The following is a 26,434-nucleotide window of genomic DNA, read 5'->3' on the forward strand; positions in this document are numbered from 1 at the left end:
GGGGCGTGGTTATGGCAGAAGTTGGTTGGGGGGAAAAATGACGCGTCTCCGGCGCTGGCACAGCGTAAACGAAGTGTGGTCTCTACGTGTATGGGAACTAGCCACTATGAGCGGAAGTCTGGAATTCCAGTCCGTCCGAACACGAATCATTCCAGCAAGATAGGATAGTGCTCTTGCCTAGTCTCTAGTGCGCACTGGAGGCAGCGCATCGCACGCCCATCACACGGTCAGCGTCCGCCACATTACGATAGACAATATATTATTAACACAACTGGACATGCTCGCTGTGGATATATTACAACAAATTTATGATTTTTATAACGAAGGAGGTAGATTATAGGCTATATTTGGATTTTGCGACGGGGATATTTTCTTTTACGAGCGCAGCGTATGGAGGATCCGTCTGCAACATTTCTTTACTGACATCGTTTGGTCGGCTCTGTGTGACCGCTCCACCGACATAGGAAAGGATTAAGTTACTGTTGCTGGCGGATTATTTTATCGGCTGCGTGTTTTGGTCGAGCATTTTGTCCTTTCTTTCTCAACTGAAAGGCTCGCAACCGAGGAAGTATCAGTAAGTGGTGTCCTTTATATCTGTTAATCAGACTCCTGATTGTGCTTTCATTCACCTCGCGTAATCCTGCTTCGTTTCCGCCCCTTGTCGGCTACTTTGGAGTCCTTCAAAAATGTATCCCATTTCCGGACCCTCCCCCTCCTCTTTGTTTTTGACGATATGATGTGCATTTGTCCATTTGCAAAGTACTCCTACCACTCCCCGGCTCATATGCTTGCATGCAAAGCATAGCCTATGGGTTCACGCAAAACCATGTTGTTGGAACAATGTAACAATAGTAAAGTTATATGCCCCCCTCAGCTTTGAACAATGCTTCGTAGCATGCTATGACAACTGTAAAGCATTAGGTAGAACCTCCAACATATAGAATTACACTCGTCTCTCCTCAGTGGTCATCCGTGCCCAACCCCCCTCCGTTTGTTTGGGTTCCAGGAAGAACAGGGCCTTCTGCCCAGCGAGCCGTGACTCCAGAAGTGGCTCTCAGCAAGGGAACATTTGGCTGATGTTACGAATGGCTGACTCACTCGCCCCATCCTCTGGCCATTAACATTAATCAAATGTTGCTGACGCGTTGTAAAATGTTTGAGCTTGTTAATTATTTTAATCACTCTGCCCTTTGAGCTGAAGCTGGGGTCTAGAGAAGTATTTGACAGTCACTGGACCCGTGTCAGTTCAGTGGTCCTAACGTCAGCAAAATGTTACAGAGGAACTTCTCTGACTTTCAGAGAGTTCTAGCCTCTGCTGGCACGACTTAATACCTCCCAACTCTGTCAATTCCAACCCATTTTCTAATGAGGATGATTCATTATTGTGTGGCTTGACCAAGTTGACCAACACCTGTTTCTGATTCTGAAGGCCAGGTGTCCCATGAGGGCTGGTCTGTAGTGTGTTTGTCTTCACATTCAGGTATCCATGGGGGCTGGTCTGTAAGTTTGTTTGTTTGTTTTGTTTGTGAGGGCTGGTTTGTAAGTCGGTTTGTTTGTTTGTGAGGGCTGGTCTGTAAGTCTGTGTTTGTCTCCTCAGTCATGTCGTTCCGGAGGGGCGTGGTCAGACAGAGCAAGTTCAGACACGTCTTCGCCCAGGCGTGGAAGGCGGAACACTGCATCGACGACGTCAGAGTGTCCCGCGTCACCTGGGACGGACCCCTCTGCGCCGTCAACCCCAAGTTTGTGGCGGTCGTCATCGAGGCGAGCGGGGGCGGGGCCTTCCTGGTCCTGCCGCTTGGCAAGGTTAGAGCTCGGCATCCCCTCTCCCTAGCTCCTCCAGTCCAAACTCATCCCCTCTCCCTAGCCCCTCCAGTCCAAACTCATCCCCTCTCCCTCGCCCCTCCAGTCCAAACTCATCCCCTCTCCCTCGCCCCTCCAGTCCAAACTCATTCACATTCAATATGGAGAAGCATTGCATCAACACTGAGTGTCCTCTGTCTCTGTCTCTCTCCGGATCTGCAGTGACTGCATTTAGCAAAAGCAATACTTCAGGTTGAGGCACATACTGAAGAGGGCTCTCAGTGCAATTGTTTGTAGATGTGTCTTAAGGAAATCACATGGCTGTGTGGCTCAGCTGATGACGGTGCACGTCTGTTCCTCTGGCACAGAGCGGTAGGATCGACCAGTCCGCCCCCACGGTGTGTGGACACGCTGCCCCCGTGCTGGACGTCCAGTGGTGTCCCCACGACGACAACATCATCGCCAGTGCCTCCGAAGACTGCACTGTCAAGGTGAGGGACAGGAACACAGCCCTTGGACAGGCCTGTGCTAGCTAGGTCACCAGGATATAACTGTGCTGACGTGTCATAATGTCAGCACATACATAATCATGTATGTCGGCGTCTTCTGTTGAGTGTTTTTTCTTTCTTGGTGTAGTCATACCAACCACCAACCACATACTCTCTTGCGGCTGTTCGTCCAGCAACATTTTTGCTTGGCCAACAAAATAAATCAAATTGTAAATAAGTAAAGGGTAAAATATTCAGATTTAAAGTGCTATTCTCTCTGCATGGTTCTTCTCACTCCGTCGTTGTGCGCTGTGTGTGGTAGGTGTGGCAGGTGCCTGATGGCGGCCTGACCGGGCCTATGACTGAGCCCGTGGTGACTCTGGAGGGACACAGTAAACGAGTTGGCATCCTGGCCTGGCACCCAACCGCCTTCAACATCCTCCTCACCGCAGGTGACCTCACACTGATCTCTAAATGACACGGCCATTCTGTTAAACACTGGTGTTTAGTTGCTACCAGACTGTATTCAGGCTGGTTTTGTGTTTAATTTCTATCAGACTGTGTTCAGGCAGCCTTTGGAGTCCTTTCCAGTCTTTTGTAAATGTGTTGTCCATGTCATTGTCTTTATGGACACTTTTTGCATTGTATTAGGGCGGTTAATTCGACTGAAATGCCGTCTTGTGTGTCAGAACTGTTCAATCCCAGATCTCCTCTGAAAGCCTTCCAAATAAATTGTGAACACTTCAAGAAGTACTACCAGGATCCTCCCTCTTAAGCACATATTGTATTTTTAGTTTGCTACTCTTATACTTTGCCTTCAGCACTAGATTATGCTCTTAGTCACTGACTTCCTGCGTTAAATGCAGTTTGGATAAAAGCATCTGATAAATGAATGTAATGTAACCTAATGTAATGTGAACCATGCTGCTAGCATAGAATTCCGTGGAAAATGACATCATGGCGATAATTCATGTAGTATGATTCTTACCATTGCTACTATGATCATTCCTACCATGCCTGCTTTGAACATTGCAGCTCAGGTGACATTCAGAGCAGATCTGGATCGAAATACTATTTGAAATCACTTCTATTACTTATTGTAATATATTATATTACTTTCATTTATATTCATGCTCGATTGTTTTTGTCTGGCACTATAGAACCAATAGGCTGATCCCAAAAGATGCTAACCTTGCCCAGCTAACCCCCCAGGCAGACTCGGGCACAAACTCAGTTAATTGGAAAGGAATTGGTTATTTTGACCCAGCTCTGGTCCAGAGAGACCTGACATGTACAGCCATTGTAGAGGTGAGAGAGAGGGACAGCTGGCATGGTGGACACAGTGAGAGTTGAGGGCAGCTCTAAACTTACTGTTGTTGGTGTTCTGTGACAGCCTGTTCAATTCCCAATGCATTATACAAGCAAACCAGGAGTTGAATTTCCCTCAACTTCCCCTCAGCTTTTAACCACGTGCGCTCCAGTGCAATATATAAAGCAGAATGGTGTGAAACTAAGTACTCCTAAAGGCTGAAGTTTTCAGCTTTTTCCATTGTTTTCTTTCTTTTTCACAACGCATTTATTCCCCCCTCATATCAGGTGTATTTATGTGTTGAGTGTTGTGTTCTTGTCTCTCCATCAGGCTGTGATAACCTTGTGTGTGTGTGTGTGTGTGTGTGTGTCCGTCAGTCTGTGATAACCTGGTGTGTGTATACAGATGTGGGAACATAAGAATGTAACTTGACCCGCGGTATTCTAACAGGCGCTGTATGTCTCAGTCAGTCTGTGATAACCTGGTGTGTGTGTGTGTGTGTCCGTCAGTCTGTGATAACCTGGTGTGTGTGTGTGTGTGTGTGTGTGTGTGTGTCTCTCTCTGTCCGTCAGGCTGTGATAACCTGTTGTGTGTGTGTGTTTCTCAGCCAGGCTGTGATAACCTGGTGTGTGTGTGTGTCTCTCTCTCCGTCAGGCTGTGATAACCTGGTGTGTGTGTGTGTGTGTGTGTGTGTCTCAGTCAGGCTGTGATAACCTGGTGTGTGTGTGTGTGTGTGTGTGTGTGTGTCTCTTTCTCCGTCAGGCTTTGATAACCTGGTGTGTGTGTGTGTGTGTCTCTTTCTCCGTCAGGCTGTGATAACCTGGTGTGTGTGTGTGTCTCCGTCAGGCTGTGATAACCTGGTGTGCGTGTGGGACGTGGGGACCGGCGAGCTGGTCTACCAGCTGGGAGACGCCCATCCAGACCTCATCTACAGCGTGAGCTGGAACCGCGAGGGCAGCGCCATCTGCACCGTTTGCAAAGACAAGGCGCTGCGCATCATCGACCCGCGCCGGGGCACCGTGCTCAAGGTGAAGCCCGTCTAGACAATCACGTAGAAAGGTCAAGCTCACTAGAAAGATCAGGCTCATGAGCGGAAATGAGAGGAGACGCCGAGATCCAGGCCCTTCTCTCAGTTTTTCATTTTGCTGGCGAATAAAGACGGGTCAGTAGTGCTTGGAAGTACGCAAGTACGCAACTGTCTCCTATCAGGTGTTCTTTAAACTTTCGACTGGCTTTACATGCTATAGAGTGACCGATTGATGGACACTAATGCCCTTCTGCAAGACCTGTGATGATGATGATGATGATGATGATGATGAAGACTCACTCATGTTGATGTCACTGTCGTCAGGTCAGGGAGAAGGTCCACGACGGCACCAGGCCGATGAGAGCCGTGTTCCTCTCCGACGGCAAAATCCTGACCACGGGCTTCAGCCGCATGAGCGAGAGACAGCTGGCCTTGTGGAACACGGTACGGAGCACACGCCACTTAAGCTCCGCTGGGAGTTTTTGGTGACAATTCAAAGCAGAATACTGTAGACTATTATGCATCTGAGGACTCCTGCCTGTTTTTTGTTTTTTTTATGCAGAACGATCTCTCTGAGCCAATGGCCGTGCAGGAGATGGACACCAGCAACGGCGTTCTCCTACCTTTCTACGACCCAGATACCAACATGATCTATCTGTGTGGAAAGGTACACTATACCCAACTCACATACCGGCAGTAGGCACACATACAGTACCAGCAGCATGTTTACCTATGATTATGAATCCCCCCGCCTCACTCGTCAGGATGTTTGGTTCATCCCATAATCTGATTGATCTTTCCCAGGGGGACTGTACCATCCGGTACTTTGAGGTGACAGACGAGTCGCCCTACGTTCACTTCCTCAGCCTGCACAGCAGCAAGGAGCCCCAGCGAGGAGCCGGCTTCCTCAGTAAGCGAGGCGTGGACGTCAACAAGTGTGAAATCGCCAGGTGAGCGGGCGCCGTCATGCCAGCTGTCCACGCCGCGATCCAACCTGCTCTTTTTTAGGGCTCCTCAAGCATGCGCTGTACTTGGAAAAACTGGCTTTTTCTTTTGATGCCCCAAACAGAATATGGAATGTTCAACTTCCTCTGAAGTTGGAGGTTCTCCCATCATTTGCTGAGTTTAAAAGTATGATTAGTGACCACTGTGTGTCAACTTGTAGCTGATTTAATTGACTTTTGTTTATTTCAATTTCTATTCATTCCTATTAAATGTATTTGTTGATATCTGTGTCTTTGTTTTTATGTAAACCTCAAGTGCCTTAGAGTTAAAATAGGTTTGAAATTTGAAAACTCTTTCTCTCAGGTTCTACAAACTGCATGAAAGGAAAGTGGAACCCATCTCTATGACGGTGCCACGTAAGGTCAGTCGCGTCAACTTCCCGTCCCGCGTCAACTTCCTGTCCCGCCCACACACGATTCAGAGTCTTAGCTGCGCCACTGTGTATCGTCAACATAGTTTGAGATATACGTCTCTCACGTTCACTTTCCTTGCGATGCCATGGCGGCACACGGAGTGATCTCTCCTTTGTTGTCTCTGGCCTCCGCAGTCCGACCTGTTCCAGGGGGACCTGTACCCGGACACGGCCGGGATCGAGCCCTCCATCCTGGCCGAGGAGTGGATCGCTGGGCAGGACGCGGCGCCCCTGCTGGTCTCCCTGAGCGGAGGCTACTCCGCCCCGCCCTCCAAGCACAGGGACACGCTCAGGAGCAAGCCCAAGACGGCCCCGCAGGGCCCCGCGGCACCCTCCGCCCCTCAGCCAGCCGCCAGCGCCGCCACGCCTGTCTCCGCCGCCAGGGATACGGAGGGCGAGGGAGCGGCGCCCGCCAGGGCGACCAGAGAGGCGGACGGAGTGTCCGACAGAGTGAAGAGAGAGGTGAGCGCTTTGGATTCGCATGTCACCCTTGCTTCCTGTACATCATCATGTCTCCTTATACCGCCTTGTCCTTATCTCTGCCATACCCACTCCATCTCTCTCTCTGTCCTGTCTTCTCCCTTCTTTCCCTCCCTCGTTCTCCCCTCTCTCCTGCTGTCCTCTCTCTTCCTCTCCTCCTGTCTCCTCTCCTCCTCTCTCCTCCTGTCCTCTCTCCTGTCTCCTCTCCTCCTCTCCTCTCCTATCTCCTCCTGTCCTCTCTCCTCCTGTCTTCTCTCCTCTCTCCTCCTGTCTCCTCTCCTCCTCTCTCCTCCTGTCCTTTCTCCCCCTGTCTTTCCTCCTGTCTCCTCTCTCCTCCTGTTTCCTCTCCTCCTCTCTTCTCCTGTCTTCTCCTCCTGTCTTCTCTACTCTCTCCTCCTGTCCCCCGCCCCCCCCCGTGTCCCCGTCCCCCGTCTGTCCAGGATGAGGTGCTGGCGGAGGTGCTGGCAGAGGTGAAGGCCCTGCGCTCAGTGGTTCTGGCTCAGGGCCAGAGGATCGAGCTTCTGGAGCGGCAGCTGGCACGCATCGAAGACGGGGACGTATGAAGGGGCCGGCACCGCCGCCCACGGGGCTTCCTCTACGCAACTCCATAGACCAGCCTTACTAGAATCTGTGCGTGCGTGCGTGCGAGTGAGTGGGAGGATGTAGTTTGAAGTGTAGCCCGGTAACTAACTGTGATTCGCACAGTGTTGCCGAAAAAAAATCCAGGTCAACTGTTGTGAACAGAGACCAACTAGAATTCCACGTCTTTAGATGCTGCTTTGACAGATGGGGAAATTAAGGGATGCAATCATCAGTTCTGCAGCTAGATAACATTAACACAACACGTGGCAACATCTTACTGTTGGGTGCACATATAATTATCAGTGGTGCCTGCAAAATTTATTACAAAACCTCTGGTGTAATGATTTAGCAGTATGCAGGTCTGAAGTGAAGTTTCAGTTCAGTTTCTAAGTGGTATTTTACATTCATCCCATATGTGGTTGAATGTATTGAATGCAAATAGGTAGATACTGAATCACTTAAGTGTGCACACTCAATAAGTGTTGCTTTATATGATTTATAAACACTTTTCCATTGAAGCACTTACTTTGTGTATCAAATCCATTAGGGGTGTTTAATCAGGTAGTTACAGCTGCTAGTTGTCTTATCAGACTTATCTTTTACATTTATTTTACATTTATATCTTTTGATTTGCTTTGTCAGTATCCAAATAATGATTATTTTGATGATGCTTTTCCCACAAAAGTGAATGAGATAAAAGTTTGAAAAGGTAACTAGAATATCACGTATGTTGTGAAAAAAAAAAAAAAAAAGTATTTTTTTGTCTCTTTTTTTTTACTTTAGAAGGATGAAAGTAAAATGCTCTGCTTTCAACTTAATGCGTTTCATAAGTGATAGGAAAACTTTGTAACTTCATAAATGATAGGAAATCTTTGTGATGATGTGTAAGTGATAGGCACACTTTGCGATGTCATAAATATAGGCACATTTTGTGATGTCATAAGTGATGGGCACATTTTGTGATGTCATAAGGGATAATTTGGCAACACTGATAATGAAGGTAAATTTAATTAAGCAGACTTCTCTTTTTCGTGTACAGTAGTTCTGTCTGCATACTGCCAAATAGGCTTTGACTCCAGAAGAGTCTGTTAACATTAAAACAACTAACATGAATCTCTCTCTCTCTCTTTAAACATTTTGCTCATCCTATTAACTGATGTTAATAGATAATACATGTATTTGTTAGGAAACCTTTCAAAACCCTTTCACCATCTGAGTAACTTTGGATAATTATTAATAATTTGCTTGAACAATACTTCTAGTCGCTTGCATTCTGTTGCTCTATTTCGCAGTAATACCTTATCAATAGAGCATCATAGTGTTACAACCCCAAAGACAGCTGGTAGAAGACTTAAAGGAGAGTATGCAGTAGGAGGTTGATACTGTACTCAACCCCACTGTACCGTAGGGAGGATGTCACTGTCTAGACTTCCAGGAGAGTATGTTTTGAGTAGGAGGACGTTACTGTCTTTGCAAACAAGACCGCTTTACAGCACTGGCCTCAACAAGTTACCATGAAATATGAGTTGTTGTTGTTGTTTTTTTTTACCATGTGAATGATGTAATCCAACTCGGTAGAAGCTAAATGTCTTGGAGTGATGTAGAGGCAGCTGTTGTGTTGTGACTTAAGATGGGAGGAGCATGCAATGCTCATCTGTTGGACAGACCAGCAAAAAAAACAAAAAAACATTATGTTTTACTTTTTGCAGTTATCAGTGACCTCGTCCTTCTATGGGGGCTACAGTGGCTTCGGTACGCTTCACGTCAGACTCACTCCTTGATTATTTACGTGATTATTAACATTTCTTTGTGTACTGACTGTTCTGATGATTTCCTGTGTGTGGTCGTAAAACGAAGAAAGTGACACTGCACTGTGCAACTCCAATAAATACTTCCTCTTTCCTTGCCCTCAAGTGACTATTTCATAACGCTCACACCTCCTGACAGGAAATAGGTTATGTTGATTTTTATTTTTTTTGTGTGCGTGTAGTTATGCATTATATAACAATAAGGCATTTCAACATTGTATCAAATGCATATAAGGCAGGCACATTAGTACAAAATAGGAAAATACCAACAATATAAAAAAGGGAAATTAAATAAATTAACAAAAAGATAAAGCAATCTTTGTTTGTTCCTTCAAGGTCATTAAACCGTGTGTTGATATTAGAAGCTCCTCCTAACAGGATATATGTCTGTGTTGATCACAGACATATTAGAAGCACTTCCTGACAGGAAATAGGCCGGGTGTTGATCACTGACATATTAGAAGCACTTCCTGACAGGAAATAGGGCGGGTGTTGATCACTGACATAGAAGCAGAAGGTTAACAGGTATCCGTGGCAGTGGAGGGTGTGTTTCATGTTGGTTTATCATGGGCTCACACTACAGGATTTTTGGGGGCAATTTATCCCCGATTCACCCCTCCCGGCAATTGGAGGAGAAATCTGGTCTGGACCTTGGTCGGTACAGATGTTAGGCTCAGATTATCTTGTAATATGAGGGGTTTACAGATCCAATATCTTATACCTCCCAATCGGCTCGCAGACTCGTCAGGGCCGCCCTGATAATATCAAACGTATTTGATATTTAGATCATTTCATCACTACAAGCGAGGCAGTGCATGTTTGTTGCTCCCTTGGACACGATAATATCCTGTAGTGTGTGATGATGAGCCGTTATTTTCAAATCTTGTAGTGTGTGCATGTTTGAGATTCGCAAGAAGAACATCGATTATCCTTATGTGTGTGATGCAACTCGATTTCAAAATTGGTTAGGATTTTAAAAATCCTGTAGTGTGAGCCCAGCATTAGCCTACAGGTTAAATCTGTTGCTTTCAGTAAATTAGACTAGCCTAATCTGGTTTTGTAGTGAGGGTTGCTGTTGACCGACCTGTGACTATTACAGGGACAGTTGCGGGTGTGAGGCCTTGTATTATTCAGTTTGGAGGTAGGCTAGGCCTACTGTACAAAGTCAAGTTTTAAATGTCGCACATTGCTGGAGTGTTACAGGATGTGGCCAGAGGCAGAGCTTCAGAAACGCACCGCTTCTTCTCAGCCTCGTCTTTTTCCACTGCTCACTTCCTGTCTGGGGTGTCATTCTGTGAACATATCATAAAAACGTTACGCACGCACGCACACACACACACACACACTTTGTCGTATTTTTTTTATTTATTTTTTTTTATTTTTTTTACATCTAAGCCCAAATGAATGCAATTAGAGACATCAGGTGTAAAAAAAACAAAAAACGAACCAATTCAGTGATGTGATTTGCAGGGTCAGATTCAGCCTCTGCAGTCATGTCAGATTCATGTAAAACAAACGTTTGTGGGAGGAGGGTAATAAGTCTATTTTGGAACAATTTTAACCTCAAGCTTAGTGAAAAGCGGCCCCAGATGGGCTCCTGGCCTGCACAAAATCTCTGATTTTCAGTTCACTTTCCCCTTTCTAAATTTGAGGATGCACACGTGAGTTTTGCTTCATTCTCCATGGAATCTCTGCTCCCTGTTTACCTCGCTTCCCACACCCTCTCTCTCCCTCAACATCCCCTCTCCCTCTCTCTACACTCCCTCTCCCTCTCTCTACACTCCTTCTCTCTCTCCCCCCACACCCCTCTCTCTCCCTCGCCCTACCTCCCCTCTCTCTACTTCCCCTCATTTCTTCCACGGCTGTAGTTGTCACCCACCCCTCCTTTCAGTTTCAGCGTTTCATTATTTTTTATAAAGCAGCACTGACACACCAGTCGCTTCTTCCTGTCTATCTGAGGTGTTTTCTGTGTCACAACGTCACCAGAGCAGCGTGTCCACCGCCCAACTGGTAAGTCAGCCTGCGTTTTTCATCACTCTTGATGAATGTGTCTTATGTTTATGATTTTATGTTGCAGTACTATTTTTCGCTTGTCCTTCTGACACTTTGCACTTCTGTGTGTGTTTCTTATCTGGTAACGGCTCTCTCCACTCCCTGCACCTCGGTACAGTAGATAGGTACAGTAGGTAGGTAGGTACTTTATTAATTAATCCCATTAATCCCTGAGGGGAAATTGCTCTGTTACATTAGCCACATTCAAGGGACATCTTAACAGCGTACAAAATGTGCAATTATAAACACAATATACAGAAATATAAATATACAGATGAACTTTACAATCGTGCCAAGGTGTGCAAAATGAAATGCAAATATGCCGATGAACTCGTGCGTTCAACAAGTGGAGAGATTCCTAGGGATGCTTAGCTGGTGCAAAACCCATCCTTCACATTGTCTCTCTCTCTCCTCTTTCTCGAATCCTTCTTCACTTCCCCATCATATTATTTTAATTTCTCCATCCCACATCCTCCCTCTTTCTTTGTGTTCTAGTTGAACTGATTTAAGTTGTGCGTTAGAGCGTGATGTGGGTGTGGGACTCCTATCAATCGAGTCTTTGATGTTTGCAGAGCATCTGCCAGCAGCAGAAAGGGATGTGTTAACATACCTCACTGTGTTAACATACCTCACTGTGTCAACATACCTCACTGTGTTAACATACCTCACTGTGTTAACATACCTGATACCTCACTGTGTTAACATACCTCACTGTGTGGGCAGTTTCATACAAAAATGTAGATAATCTATAATGGTAACCTTCACCATAAGATGACACATGTCAAGTAGAAAAAGTCTAAAATATGCTTTTAGTCCGGTCCGCTTGGCAGGACCGGCGGGATGAGTGAAAGGAGAATTTAATATCAATCTTGAACTTCATCGTCATCTATTTTTTATGCTTTGCATTTCAGTACTGTACTTGGAAATCACCCTAGGAGTTTGTATCTTTTTGCATTCATGCATACATGTATAGAAATTACCTAATGTATCATCAATCGGTATTCAGCAAGCCATAAAGGTCATTAATGATACAACTTATATCCATTTAGTTTGTAGTCACTGATTTTTCACACATATTTAGTTTGTAGTCACTGACAGACATCACATTCTTCTTATTCATGTCAGCATCGTCATTGTCATACAGGAAAAGAGCAAGAACGAACAAGAGCTTATCGCTTGTCTGCTGGTTTCCTGTCAGACAAGTCTCTCCTAGGCAAGGTTTCTGGTCACACAGAATTAAGGCCGACCAGGCATGTCCTTTGTGAGAAGATTAATGTTACATCTCCAGTGATCCACAATGTTATGTCATAAAGTCATAACTCATCCACAGCACTCATGAAGGACAAGAAGAGGAATAATTCTTTATTGGTCATACGGCATGCAGTGCACTTGACTCAACACACACGTAGTGCAATGGGCGACACAGGAAACACACACACACTTGCATTAGGTTCGCCGATGAAATGCTTCTGCTCTTAACCCATCCCGTCGTCCTTCCCCCAAGGGCAGCCAGGAACAGACAGTAGGCAGCGTGCATGAGCCACGCCCAGGGGACCAACCAAGTGCTTTCAGTGATCTGCTCTTCTGCATGTTTTTCGTTTTGGGTTCTTTGTGGGGGGAACCCTTGCAAATACAGGGAGAACTTGCAAACTCTGCACACAGAAAGGCCCGGGCGTCCCAAGTGGGTATCAAACCCAGGACCTTCTTGCTGTGAGGCGATACCATCCTGCAAGCAATTTAGGGTCCAGTGTCTTGCTCAACGACACTTCGGCACACTGCTGGGAGCTGGGATTGAACAAGCAACCTTGTGATCCCCTGCCAGCCGCTCTCTACGTGCTGCAAAACTAACATGATACAGCAGAACTAACATGACATATAGGGCAGTTTCTAAGACACAAATGTTTTTAGAGTCAGGGCTCTTTAGTGTTCGACTAGGTTGTAACTTTGTCAGTGAAACCGGGTCTCAAAATAGAATGAGCACTTGAAACCAGCATTATAATGGACAGGCTTGTTGCTAACGGCAACAGTAGTAAGAAGAGGTTTTACATTAAAATGTCTGAAGTAGGCTGCCAATGTACAGTACAGAACTAACAATGACATCCCTTTTCTTTCAGACCCTGCCAGACAATCTACTCATGGATGTCCATCTGTTGAGAATGTCACCTTTACTTTGAAGAAATCTGGATTCCAAGGCTAGGGTTAGGGCTAAGCTAAAGTTTGGTCTGCATCGGAGAAGGAAATTACAAGTATAATTTCAATTTTCACCAGAGATTTCAACTTTGCAGTGAGGTATGTTGATAGGTATGTAACAGAACAAAATCTGCCCCTAATAATGGTGGACTTGTGGTTATATAACACCTGAGAGGATTAGGGCCAAGAAATGCTGGACTTCAATGACATTAGAATCAAATACATGTCGTTGTTGGGGTCCATGTCCTTGATTAGATGGTTCATCAGTTGTAAAGTGTCCTTTATACCACAGTATTAATATCCTGACATACATTTCTTTGATGACATCATCCTGACCAGTAAAATGGCAGATTGAACAGTCTGTCCCAATTAACTCCCTGCAGGCATGTCTACCCTCAAAGTCAAGGACGAAACCACAGCTCTACGGGATATCCTTATTCTTCTCTTCTTCCTCGTCACCAACCTTCTCCTCCTGTTCTACCTGTACAAGAAGCTGAACCGCGACACCAACGGCCAGTACACAGTCCGACAGCTGGTCTATAAGGAGGGAGGAGTCAGGGACAGGGTGAGAGGCTGGGTCGGAGTTCTGGAGACGCGCCTCGGCCGCCGCCTGTGGCCTCTCAGCGTGGAAGAGGAGGGAGGAGGAGAGGAAGAACATGACCGAGACAGGGGGTTTGCTTTGGAGGGAGGGAGCGAGGAAGGAGAGAGCGAGAGCGAGGGAGAGGAGGAGGAGAGCGAGGAAGACGACTCGTCAGACGACTACTCCAGCGTGAACCTGAGGGAAAGGGTGAATGAGATGATAGAGGGAGAGATGGAGGACAAGGAGAAGAGTGAGGAGGAGGGAAAGAAGGGTGAAGCCAGAGAGGACGGAGATGTTAAGGTGGAGGTTGAGGGAGGAGGAGGAGGTTTGCTGATCGATCTGAAGCAGTTCTCTGGGAGCGCCATCTGGTCTGAGGAGGAGAGGGAGGACAAGGGCAATAACGTGACTGTTCTGTGAGAAGGAAGAAGTCTCTTATGCTGACATCTAAATGCAGTGCTTCTCCCTGTGCTTGTGAGAAAACATTATTAATCCCTGGAGATTATTAAAGTTCATTTAATTTTATTTTGTCAATGCACACTGACAGGGATATGGTATGTCAGGGTTATGTGAACAAACCACTGAATGAAAAATTTCATTTTTTTCATTTTAATAATTTCATGAAAGTTTGTCATGAAGTGAAGTGTTTCATAGAAGAGTTTAAAAAGTGAGATCATTCAAGTGTATGTAACTTGAATGGAATGCACAAACGAAGTACATGAATGTGTTTCAGATAAGAAAACTTGAATCAAAGTTGCATCGCTGACAACAATACCTATGATTCTGGATCCACAGCTATTGTGGTTGGTGGTGGATTAAAACAACTGAACATGTTGCGAGGTAGTATAATGTCACTATTCATTAGCAAGCATGTTGACCTAGAGAGAGATAGTGCTTAATTGTTCACTTGTAGGAATTGTAGGATCATACTGTACATACATGTTGGCCTGGAGGCTAGTTGGAACTCTCATTGTTATCAGTTTAAAGGGGCAGTGTGTCTGATTTTGTGTAGACCTGGCAGAAATGGAATATAATATTCATGAACATGTTTTAATTAGTGTAGAATCCCATGAAAATAAGAATCATTCGGGTCCTTACATGGAGCCCGCCATTTTGAGGTTACAATCTCCAACTTCACTACTGGATGCAGCCAAAAATCACACACGGCACCTTTAAATATAGTTATAATTTTTGCAATAAAATTGTGTAATAATGTAATTTCAGATTATTATACTTTATTAAGTTGGTGTTTTGCATTGATAAGATTTGTTTATTCATATTTTCTTGTTGCTTTGATGGTGAGACCATCATGATCTCACAAGCTTACGTTCTGTTTCGCTTTAGCAACACAACTGATATTAGTGTCAATTACAGATATCAGTGATATCAGGATGGTCTCCTGAGGCTAGCAGCCTATAATAGATGACTGTCTACCCAATTTTTATATGACAATAGATCAGTATGAACAAGCTATAGCCTCTGTGGCAATTTTCCATTAGGGGCAGGTGGGGCAGTGCCCCACCAGGTGGCGCTGTGGTGCAAGAAGCTCCTTAACCTAGCTGAACATTTTGGCAAAAATGTATTTTATATTTAATACAGAATATTGATTCAATGATGAAATTTGTGTGTATAAATATAATAAACCTGACTCACAATCCTTTTGGAGTAATTTCCTCTGTGCGTGTATGCCAGGCTGCTTTGTCTATGTTGTGGGGCAGCTCTACTACCCTGGCTGCGCATTGAGCCTGCCACTAGACCGCGGAATCGTGGAACCCGTTCTGGTGTTCAGAAAAATATTTGAATGCACTCATTACAGAAGTTTTCTCATGCTTTTATCTGTAGCTTTCCAAGACGAAATGACATGAATGTCTTTGAAAGTCAGATTTTAAATTGTTCTTGCATGACGTCGTTCAGCACCGTGGGAGTGGAGGCTCCAGCTGAAGCGCCCCTGGAGACACACCTCCAGGCTGATCTGTAGGAGCCATGTTTGTTTTGGGACAGATCTGTCCATAGTGGACATCCACCACAGAGAGGTCACATCACTAGAAGAGCAACTGACACACAAGATATTTTCTTTCCTCCAGTCCATTAGACTATATTTCAAATAACAAAATAAATGTTTATGTCACATGGATTGGGTTTGCCTGACGACAATCTCTGCTGGTCTAAATGTTTGAGCATTAGCCTAAGTATTTGCCAATATAGTGGAGCAATACAAGATTAGATTTGGATTTTTTCAGTCCATCTGTTAATTCACAATCTCAATGTATTTGAGTCCTCAACCACCTTTGGCAACATGTGCTCAGAGCCTTCAGATGTGGAAGTCGACAAAGTGGCACCTCAAGTTCAAGGTTCAAAGTCATATTAAAGTGTTATCTATCTAGGTGGTTTGATGGGGTCCAAATCACATGTTGGCAGATTGCACCCCCAGACAATACATGCCCAGCTGAACCTGCAAGTAGCACCCCTGGGTCTCTTTGGGTTAATTTAGCAGACATTAGATTTCAGGTCATTTCAGTTCACAGCTGTTTCGATGGCATGGCTAGCTGTTTCCATCCTACGAACCAGTCCTGAAGAGAAACAAGCCAGCCCCAGCCCATACACCGGGCTGAAGGACCTGGTCTAGTGAAGGACAGATCCTGGATCAGCACTATGGAGAAAACGTGTGGCCCTAGTAGATTTATGGAAAATGTATGAAATGTCACCGTGTGTGTGTTTGTGTGCGGGTGAGGGGGGGGGGGGCGCTCCATGCTCTGTATATTTTCCTGCTTTTTTGTCCTTTGCCAATCACACATCTGGTGTCCTCTGTTCTGTGGTCAGTGTAGAAGGGATTTGTCCTGCCTCTGACCCATGTGTTTTCATGATTTTTTTTCATTAACCTTTATTTAACCAGGAGCAACCCCTGGCCAAGAATGGCAGCAGTACAGTTTCATACATACTCACATTAAAAATAATAGATCCGATCAAAAGTACCATACTGTAAAAGTGTAGGGAAGCCATATAATCCAATATAATCCTATATATGGGTTCAAATCCCCACTACCCATATAATCCTACAGTATATAATCCTTTAAATGTACATGGGTTCAAATCCCTCCTACTCATATAATCCTGTATAATCCTTTACATATACATGGGTTCGAATCCCTCCTACACATATAATCCTATACATGTACATGGGCTCAAATCCCTCCTACCCATATTATCCTGTATAATCCTATACATGTACAATGGTTTAAATCCCTCCAACCTATTTTCCTTTAAGATACTCCTCTCCCCATTGGTCCTCCTGTCCCAGAAATGAAATATAACCCCTAGGACAAGATCTCCAAGATCTAGATAAGAGACCTGTACCATGATCCACATGCAATCTGAACTGGTGGCTTGTTGCCATGGTAACTCCAGCGTCACGTTGACAAACCCTGTACAACCATGTTGCATGTTGCTCTTGAATACACCCAGTAGGTGCACCAGAAACAGCAGTCAAGCAATTAACCAACTTGGTCATTAACTTGTTTGATTGCGGGATAGTTTGCAATTAGCAATCAGCAATGGCTGCACAGCCTTACACCAGCAAAGCCAGTGATTGGACAATCAAAAGCCGGCCAAGATAAAAGTATTTTACAGTCAGGGCTCCACACTCAATTGCCTGGACATTGCTGGCTGGTGCCTCAGCGCTGCTTGTGAGTTTGCAGGTGTAGTTTACTAGCATACTAGTTTTAGACTCTGCAACGGATCAGTCACAATGTCTCTTGTGTTTTGGCTGGGGTAGGTTCAAAGTGTTTTCCAAGTCTTTATCAAAATGTTGTTTGCTTTGAAAGGTCTGCTCAATGATGAATTATTTAATTGTTAATTTATACTTGTCACACACAGACTATTTCATCTTTTATCAGTTAAGTACTGTGAACGGCCCACAGACACCCAAAATGGTAAGCAGTCTATAGGATATAGTCTGGTACAACACTATCCAGCAGATTCTCACTGATGCTGTTTGTCGAAACAGGGTCCATTGAGGTGGAGTGTCGGGATAGATACTTTTCAATATCAACAGCCCTCTCATTTGCTGGGAATGAACCTCGCATTGAAGCTGTTGGTAAACTAACCTTTTAACATCCTGTAGTTCTAATATTGTAATATTTAACATGACATCACAGTAATTGCAGTTAAACTGTCAACAATGTTGTTTTTCCCTATAGATGCTCTAGGTGTTCACCCCATTTCTGGTCGGTATGGGTCGGAGTGCGGCTACACCTTGAGCAGCCTACCTGACCGTACTGAAATCAGAGCTTCCTACTTCTCCTGCCACACTCACAACCAGGTAGGCTACGCACACACACATGACCTAGTCAAGTTTGCTGTTTAACTTAAACCGCATTGACTGCATTGCCAATCCTCCCTTTTAGAACGACAAGGTGTTTACCTTCAACTTCAAACTGATCACCACCAACGAAGACGGAGAAGAGGTCATCTATGCCGTGTCCAAAACCTGCTCCCCTTCTCTACCTTGGTCTCCCAGAGAGGTTGTCTGTGAGGAGAACTACATGGAGGTAGGCTGACCTCCATGTTCATGTAATAAGGAGGTCGGCTGACTGGAGAAGCTGTTCATGTGATGGAGGCAGGTTGAAGGTCTATGGAGAGGTGGACTTCCTGTATGTGAAGCTCTTGTATTTCTCTGCAGGTGACTGTGAGGAGCGACATTTCCTGTCTCCCTGGAACCTCTAAAGACGACTGGAACGATCCTCGCTGGAACGGTGCCGTTGCTACGGTGTGTCGGTTGGGTTTTGAAGAGTTATTATAGGCAACACCATGAATATTACTGTGAAAAGCCTAGTTCCTGTGCTCTGCTGCCTCAAAGATTTTGAAGTCTTGGCACAAAAAACGGCGAGGGAGAAGAAACTAACTTGCTCCTAACGAACATCCTAGTGTTTATTTCAGTCTGAATAACTATGCATCCTCTGTGCACCCCCAGGCCCTTGGCACGGCCACGTCTGATTGGCAGGTGATGTTCCACAGGGCGGGGCAGCCGCAGCTGCCTGCCATGTCCCTCTCTGAGGCCCGGACGCTGGGCTACGTGTTTGACATGACCGCGGGGAGGCTGGTGTTCCGCTCGCCCTACGGACAGCCCCAGTCGTTTGACACAACGGTAAAACCTATAGTTTGGAAAGATTTAGAAAAATGCAACCGACAAAATCTCCGCCCTTCCCTTCATGCCCCTCTCCAAAGCCACTCCTCCAAACTGGGGGAAAACAAATGACACTTGCTAGGCAGCAATCATTTCAAGCTGCCAACTCATTGATTGGACCCACTTATTACAATCCTGTGACTTCCACAAATTAGATTTTTCATTTTAGTATCAGACCACTTTATTTATTGACTGCTGTTGGGATGTAATGAAAATTGAATAAAAAAAACAAAACAACAACAGCCACATACTGCACCTTAAGTTGTCAGTCAGTACTTCTTAAAGACCATGCTGATTTTAAAGGTTTTGAATACATTTTGAGAGCCCTGTCCCAGACCCCAGAATGGAGACCCTTCACGATGGGGTTGTTGGAATGACTGGGATTATCCATGCTGTTTCAGCTCAGTTCTGTGTCTGTGGAGGTGGTCCACTCAACACTGTACACCAGGCACAACTGGGTTGTCATGATGGTGGACTTGGTGACTGCTTGTCCTATGAGTAAGTAAAATGACTAACACGCTGTGACCAGCAAGGCATGGTCCTAGAATAAGCATCAGTGCAAATTCTCCATTAAATACCAGTCCAAGTTAAATTTGGTTTTGATTAGAAAACGGTTGATTCTGGGTCTTTTTCAGATGAAGGGTCTTTCGATGGCGCCCGGTTGTTCTGGGAGACCCCGACTGTGCTGTCCCCCTTGGTTCCTGACCCCTCCAGGTTTGAGAGCAGATCGATCAGCATGGGGGTGAACGCCCAGCTCCTGTACCAGGTCACCATGACGGAGAGGGGTTACACCATGAACACCAGCAACTCCGCTGTCCAGATCAGCATCCCCTTCAATGCTGAAGGAGGATACAGGGAGGTCAGGGGGCAATCTTCTAGATTTAACCTTTTAATATGCATGCATCATCGTCTTCGTGGCGATGGACTGCAGATTCTTTATTCACACGTTTATTTGTATTTTAATTAAAGCTGCATGTTAACTTTTGTATAGTTAAATATTCTGTGTTAAATATTCTGTGTTTTGCTATTAGTTTATGAATTGGCTTTAGCAAAACTCCCAAAATCATTTTCATGAAATGAGACTACAAGAGACCCTGTGAATTTATCACTTTAATAATAACCAGAGGGACCATCAAAGTGCCAAGTGCTATGCAGCTTTAAAAGGGTAGTGTGCCATTTGGGACATTCAGCCCCATTTGTGATCTGTCTACCATGAACCTCAAACATTGAGACCATATCATTCCAGTACTGAGCTAGCTGCAGTTCTTATGCAGGCTCTCACTGGGTTACAATGGGAGTCAATGGGGCACCCGTAAATGTGTTGGAGAAACTACAATAAATGTGCTTTTCCGAGACGGGAAGCACAGGGTGTAAGCAAGACCCCTTTAACTAACAGTCAAATGTTTTATTTTCTTTCTCCAGAGTTTTGTAATGGATAACATGTACTACGAGTTCTACACGGTGTCTCTGTACTATGAGCATGTCTTTGTGCTTGACGATGAGATTGAGACCAGACTCCGCCTCCACCGGCAAATGGCCACGCCCCTGCTCTTCTGGCCTCCCGTTACCGTTAACCGTAATGAGCCCTTTGAGAAATTCCGTCATCCAATCAAATGGTCTGTACAATGCCAATGACTCATTACAAATCCTGAGTACTACTCCCCTACACTCCGCAGAAACTATCTTGGAGGAGCATGTATTTACAATATCCTTGGACGTCCCTTCCGATGTGCGCCTGGTCGCTGTGAACCTCAACGGACAGAACTTCACTGGACTGGACCTCAATCTGTTTGGCGCCAACATCCACGGCTTCTCCATCTTCAGAGAACCTCGGCCCAACAGCCCCCGTGCCCGCCTCCTCGGTGTGCCCAACAGCACTCATGCCTACATCCTCAGAGTGCCCTGGGAAAACGCCGTTGTTTCACAGCTGGTAAGGTGGCTGTAAACCTAATGTGCCACATGGTTTGCTTTGTATGACCATGAGCGAACTCTCCGTTTGGAGAAGGGCAGGCACTTATAAAACTACTTGGCAGGTGATTGGATGAGCCATCACCTATCGCGCTAACGTTACTGTTCCTCGCTGACGTCACACCGTAGCGTGTTTGCATTTCAAATTTCTCAGAACCAACACTGAGCGAGGTCAGAAAACGATCTCACCAATCAAATGGATCTCTATGTAGAGAATCCAGACTAATTTGCAAGAGAAACAATGTGACCTTGTGAAATCAGGATAGTCACATCCTGCTTTTCTAAGTTTTTCTGTCTTCAATCATTAGAGGAGATGTCTTTTCTGACTGCCCCCTTCTCCAGCACACAGACAGCGGGATCCTAGAGTACTCGTTGGACATCAACTACACTTTGGTCCTAATGCCTGGAGAGGATCCCTACCACCACCTAGCATCAGTCAGGGCTGTGATGACGGGCGTCTGTAAGTTCCCTCAAACCTTTGGCAACTTTTGGAGCACAAATGGTTGATATTTACACTTAAATGGAATCATGCTACTGTTTTTCTCCCTCTATAGTCCCTCCAGATGTGATTGAGGTCTGCTCTGAGAGTGGCATCAGCTTCAGGCTTGACTACCAGTCCTTTGACTACCTGTGGGAGGTTGGCATCGGTCCCAACCCCCTGACCCCAGAGCTGGCAGCCCAGCGGGGCTACATCATGCAGAACAACAACCAGAGTCTGGTCCTCGATGTTCCACTTTTTACCATTGGCTATAAGTATGAGGTGTGTGTGTGTGTGTGTCTCCTAGGAAATCTGCCTTCCCATGTGTGAAAAATCATCAAACTTTGCACATGAGTCCAGTCCTATGCTAGTATTGTGGGCCAATAGTCCTGATGGTGGTGCTACAGCAACCGTCTAAAGTTTAAAACTGGAAGAAAAAAAAAAAAATCGAAATGGTGCACAAAGCACAGAGCTCCACCCCTTATGTGGCCCTGTGCATGCCAAAATTGAATGGGTTCTAAATTGGCCCATGCTACACCCCTCCACGGGTTTCATGAAGAGCATTCTCGTAGTTTGTGTAATCCTAGTACAAAAAATTAATGGGTGTGAATGGCTGTCTGGGCCATGTTTGGGCAGCTCGTGATTCACTTGGGTGGAGGTAAAAATGATTGGGAGGTGAATGGGTTGCTGTATTTGGTTGGTTCTGTGGCGCCCCCCTCGGGTCGCAGGGGGAAATGCGGCGCATACCGAGCTCTCCCCCTGCCCACCCCAGTCCAAGCCCTGTCTCTAGCACCCTCACACAGGTAGCTGGCTGCGTTCTAAGTTTTGTTTTCATTTGTGGATCTGGCCCGTGACTTGGATCTGTTCCAAAATGTAATGTGTTCTAAGGTGGCCCATGATGCACCCTTCCACAAAGTTTTGGTTCGGTAGGTAGTTTTTGTGTAATCATAGTACAAAAAATGGAAGTGAAGGGGCAGTCCAGCTGTGTTTGGGCGGCCCGTGGACCCGACCCGTGATTCGGCTCTGCTCCAAAATGTAATGGTTTCGAAGTTGGACCATGCTACACCCTTCCAGAGTTTGTAAATCGATTGTACAGTATGAAAGGAAACTGATAAATGAAATGTTTGGTTTGGTCTGACAGGACATTGGTTTGAAGCAGTTCTCTGCCATGTTTGAGATCCTGATCAGAGATGCGAAGACCTCAGAAGTGAAAAGTTCCTCGACCAAACGCTGCCTTTTCCAAACGACTGAACTCATAGGTAGACTTATTTTCACTAATGCTGCCAGTTCTTTGTGTCTTTGCTGGGTGGGTGGGGCTCCTTGTATTGACACCATCGGGGTGGGGAGTCCTTATATTGACACAATCTTGTCTGTATCTGCCGCCAGTGTGTTCCACTGGTGGAGAGATGACTGTGGTGACCAATGTGACCAAAGCCATACATGGAGCAGAACGCACGAGAACCTCTCTCCGCAAGACAACCTGCCGGCCCGTAGAGACCGATGATTCCAGGGTTATGTTTCAGTTTGGACTGAACACCTGTGGAACCACAGTCAGGGTAGGACTACTTTGCCATGTTTTCAATAGGCTACAAGAGCCTAGTTCTGAGGGGCTCTGTTGGGTGAAAGTACCATGGTAAAAGTGTCAAGTATTTTGACACTGTATTTTGCAGTTGGGTGTGAGGGTAGAATGGACAGGGGGAGCACTAGGGGCTTCAGACTTAAAGACTGGACATTGATTGGAAGTGGTGACTGTCTACTCTCCTATTGGACTCATGCCAGGTCAACGCTCAGAATGTGACTTATGAGAATGAAATCATCGCCGCCCCAGAGCACGGCCGTGTGAAGCAGCCACCCAACACCAGTAATCCTGCCTTCAGGTTGGTACTTCATCAGTCCAGCTCCTGGGTTGGGTTATATATGTGCACATGTGGTTGGGTGCACCATGAGCTTGCTCCTGGTTCAGACCACCATTTTGCTTCACAACGATCTTCTTTCTAGGGTGCTGGTGCGGTGCGTCTACCCTCTCTCTGGACTGTACCTGCTGTTTGCAGAGCGGAGGTTTGAGTCTGCCACCCCAGGCCTGGGATACATGGTGTACCCACCGGAGCTTCCAAGGAGGAGTAAGTTTATCTTCTACTACATTACCCACAATGTCAAGCGTAATACCATGGGGCATTTTCTGCATGAATCAAATTTTCTTCACTCACTGTCTTTATTATAGGTACATCCCAGATAATGTGGCATCCTACCATGAAACCGGGCACCATCAAACCCACCACCCCAAAGACTACTACTACCCTCCAGACCACCAGCACCAGGGCACCACCCACCAGGGCACCACCCACCAGGGCACCACCCACCAGGGCACCACCCACCAGGACACCACCCATCAAGAAACCACCTGCCAGCCACCCAACTGTTACATACATACGGGTTTTCCCAAGTGACCAAAGGAATTTTGATGATGCACTGAAACGGGGTGTATAAAATACTAGATGGAAGCTGGATTCTGGTAAATCCGTTATCCGTCAAATCTTTAATGCTTTTTTTTTTCACAGATTGAAAACGGAATGGATTGGCATGACAATGTTTTTGTATGAATAAATCATTCTTAAATGTACTCGTGTGCTGTCCATGGAGTTCATTGGACAGGTTCCTAAGGATTGTTCATACTGTTAAGATTATGTCCACTGCCCAAAAATGGTTTCAGCTATAACTTCTGAACCAAATGAGCTAGAATGGTGTTTATTTTACCATTGTAAATAAGAGAATATAGACTGCTGTTTAGATTACCAAACCCACATGACTTAAGACAAACTACAAGGCTGGGGAGTTTATCATGAATTAATGTTCTCATATTGACCCTATTAACATGCTGGTACCACAAATGTCTGGCCACTTTAGGTGGTACAGAAATCTGGATTGGCCCCTGCACTACATGTGCATTAGAAGGGGTTTGCATGGCTTGTGCATCAAAAGGTTAACTAACTTTATATCAATGCTTGAGTGTATGTGAAAGTTAACACATTGGAGACTTTCACTGTAAGACCATTGGTTTCCAAAAATATTGTCTAGAAGTAATAAATGCAGTAGAATCTGTTTTTTTTATGGGGAAAGGTTTGTTTATAGAGTCAATAAGCTACTATATATGTAGGGATATCACACCAAAATATAAACCAGACATGTAGGAAGACAAAAATACCAAAATTGTTTAGCCACTTTGGGTGAGGGATTATGCTTGATGCTTCTTCAATACAAGAACAACGCTGCCATCTCGTGGCCCCGTTGTTAAAGTCAACTCTTCAACTCGATTTCGACTACTTCAGATTTGTACTACAATCACAGTTGACTTATTTAATTTAAATGACATTTCTGTAGTCTCGCAGACTGGCTATTCTCCGGCTCACATTCTCTGCGCTACGATCGTTGTTGGTGCCGAGAATATTGTCGTCGTCATTCGTCAGCAACAATCCGGTCGTAGCGCAGAGAATGTGAGCCGGAGAATAGCCAGTCTGCGCGCTGGCCTGTGCGCATGCGTGCTGGGGCAAGTGGGGAAAGGCGTGTAAAGATCATATTACAGAGGCTAAAGACCCCGTATTTGAAAACAACAACAATGCCTCGCGTTGAGGAATCGCAACTGTCGATTCATTCAATCTGATTGATGAAAACAACCGTTTAGCGGCCGAAAATGGATTTTGAGAAACTGCATTCCCGTTGCCCCGATCACCGTCATTACATGGATATACTGGCTCGCGCTGGATTTTACATTTCTTCTACAGACCTCCGAACAACACCAAAGTGATCTCGGTGAGTCAAACTTCTTATAATATGTCGTAAATAAGGTCCAGGTTGTCAAAAACGAGCATTGCCCTTTAACACACACGTACACACAGACATACATCAGCCCACTTCCGGCTTTAGGCCTGGGCCATAGCAAACACACACCAGTATTTGCCATGTCTCTCCTATGATGCTTTTTTAGCCTCTCTTACTCTGAAATGTAATTTAATGTAATGTATTGCTTTATAAATGTTCTTAGCCGGTAGACAAACATACTCCTGGAGCTTGTTCGATCGCCTTGTTGAGAGGGGTCAGGGAAGAATTTTTTACAGCTCACTTAGGCGAATAAACTTTGAATTCTATTATAAACTGCTCCCTGTACCTGTATCAGGGTCATCGTGTGTGTGTGTGTTTGGCCTGTCAGTACATAGCAACAGGCGTAGAATAGCCTACCTCAAACTGACATATTGTACAATCCCCTGGCTATAATGAATGTAAGCTTTCTGAGCACCCATTTTGCCGACCAATGGGGATGTAGCTCAGTGGTAGAGCGCATGCTTCGCATGTATGAGGTCCCGGGTTCAATCCCCGGCATCTCCATTCCTTTTTAGCGGACACTGAAAAATAAAGGGCTTGTGAAATAGATGTTGAGAGATTGTACCTCCATTGATAATGCCCGTGATGTGAAGACACGCATTGGTTTTAATCAATCCACAAAAATCCAACATCTGTCTGATAGCAGGGCTCCGTTCTTCGCTCCCCGGTCATGGGCGGAATATTCTTGTGGTTGCATCAAGTTGATTGGTTCCTTGGCTCTGTCAGGGCGTGGTCATATGCATGTCCACGCACTCACGCAAATATTTCTTTTTTTTCTGTCAAACATTTTTTTCGGCCGGGGATGGCACACCAAATTATTAGGCTATTTGAAGTGATGCATTCATGACTGTTATTTCAAAGCAATTCACTCCTATCAAGCAAGCACATCTGCGGGCCAATTGCACGACATGGCTGTGCAGGCCCAACTGCGCGTTCTGAGATCTCAAACAAATACAGCAGATTGAGAAATAGGCCTTGTATACCGGTAATATAAGAGAATAATTATGTAACAAAAATCTCATGATTTTTTGTTGGACCGTCGTTACAGAACCGAGAAATAATTCGCACAGAACTATGGATAATCGCTAAACCAGCCGAAACACTCCTCAGCGGCTGGCTTTGATTGGGATACTGTATGCGAACTAAATCGCCCTCCATTGGTAAATATTTCTATTGCTTTGCTATTCAGACCGATAGAAC

At 45.4% G+C, this 26,434-nt stretch overlaps 1 protein-coding gene across 1 annotated transcript; it reads left to right on the top strand.

Annotated features, from left to right (window-relative positions):
* The first annotated feature begins 225 nt into the window (after positions 1 to 225).
* On the top strand, positions 226 to 8,989 carry coro1b (coronin, actin binding protein, 1B). The gene is made up of 11 exons (XM_084451489.1): positions 226 to 574; positions 1,598 to 1,803; positions 2,169 to 2,291; positions 2,611 to 2,740; positions 4,444 to 4,625; positions 4,949 to 5,068; positions 5,187 to 5,291; positions 5,429 to 5,574; positions 5,933 to 5,990; positions 6,177 to 6,503; positions 6,962 to 8,989. Exons 2-11 carry the CDS (start codon positions 1,600 to 1,602, stop codon positions 7,082 to 7,084), a joined length of 1,518 nt encoding a protein of 505 aa, XP_084307615.1. The 5' UTR covers positions 226 to 574; positions 1,598 to 1,599; the 3' UTR covers positions 7,085 to 8,989.
* Positions 8,990 to 26,434: the final 17,445 nt, after the last annotated feature.

Source organism: Borostomias antarcticus (genome assembly GCF_949987555.1).
Source record: "Borostomias antarcticus genome assembly, chromosome: 17".
Taxonomy (NCBI): Eukaryota; Metazoa; Chordata; class Actinopteri; order Stomiiformes; family Stomiidae; genus Borostomias; species Borostomias antarcticus.

Coding starts and splice junctions, on each gene's coding strand:
- coro1b (XM_084451489.1), top strand. CDS start 1,600: ATGTCGTTCCGGAGGGGCGTGGTCAGACAGAGCAAGTTCAGACACGTC. Junction 2,741..4,443: donor CAACATCCTCCTCACCGCAG/GTGACCTCACAC, acceptor TGTCTCCGTCAG/GCTGTGATAACCTGGTGTGC. Junction 5,575..5,932: donor AACAAGTGTGAAATCGCCAG/GTGAGCGGGCGC, acceptor TCTTTCTCTCAG/GTTCTACAAACTGCATGAAA.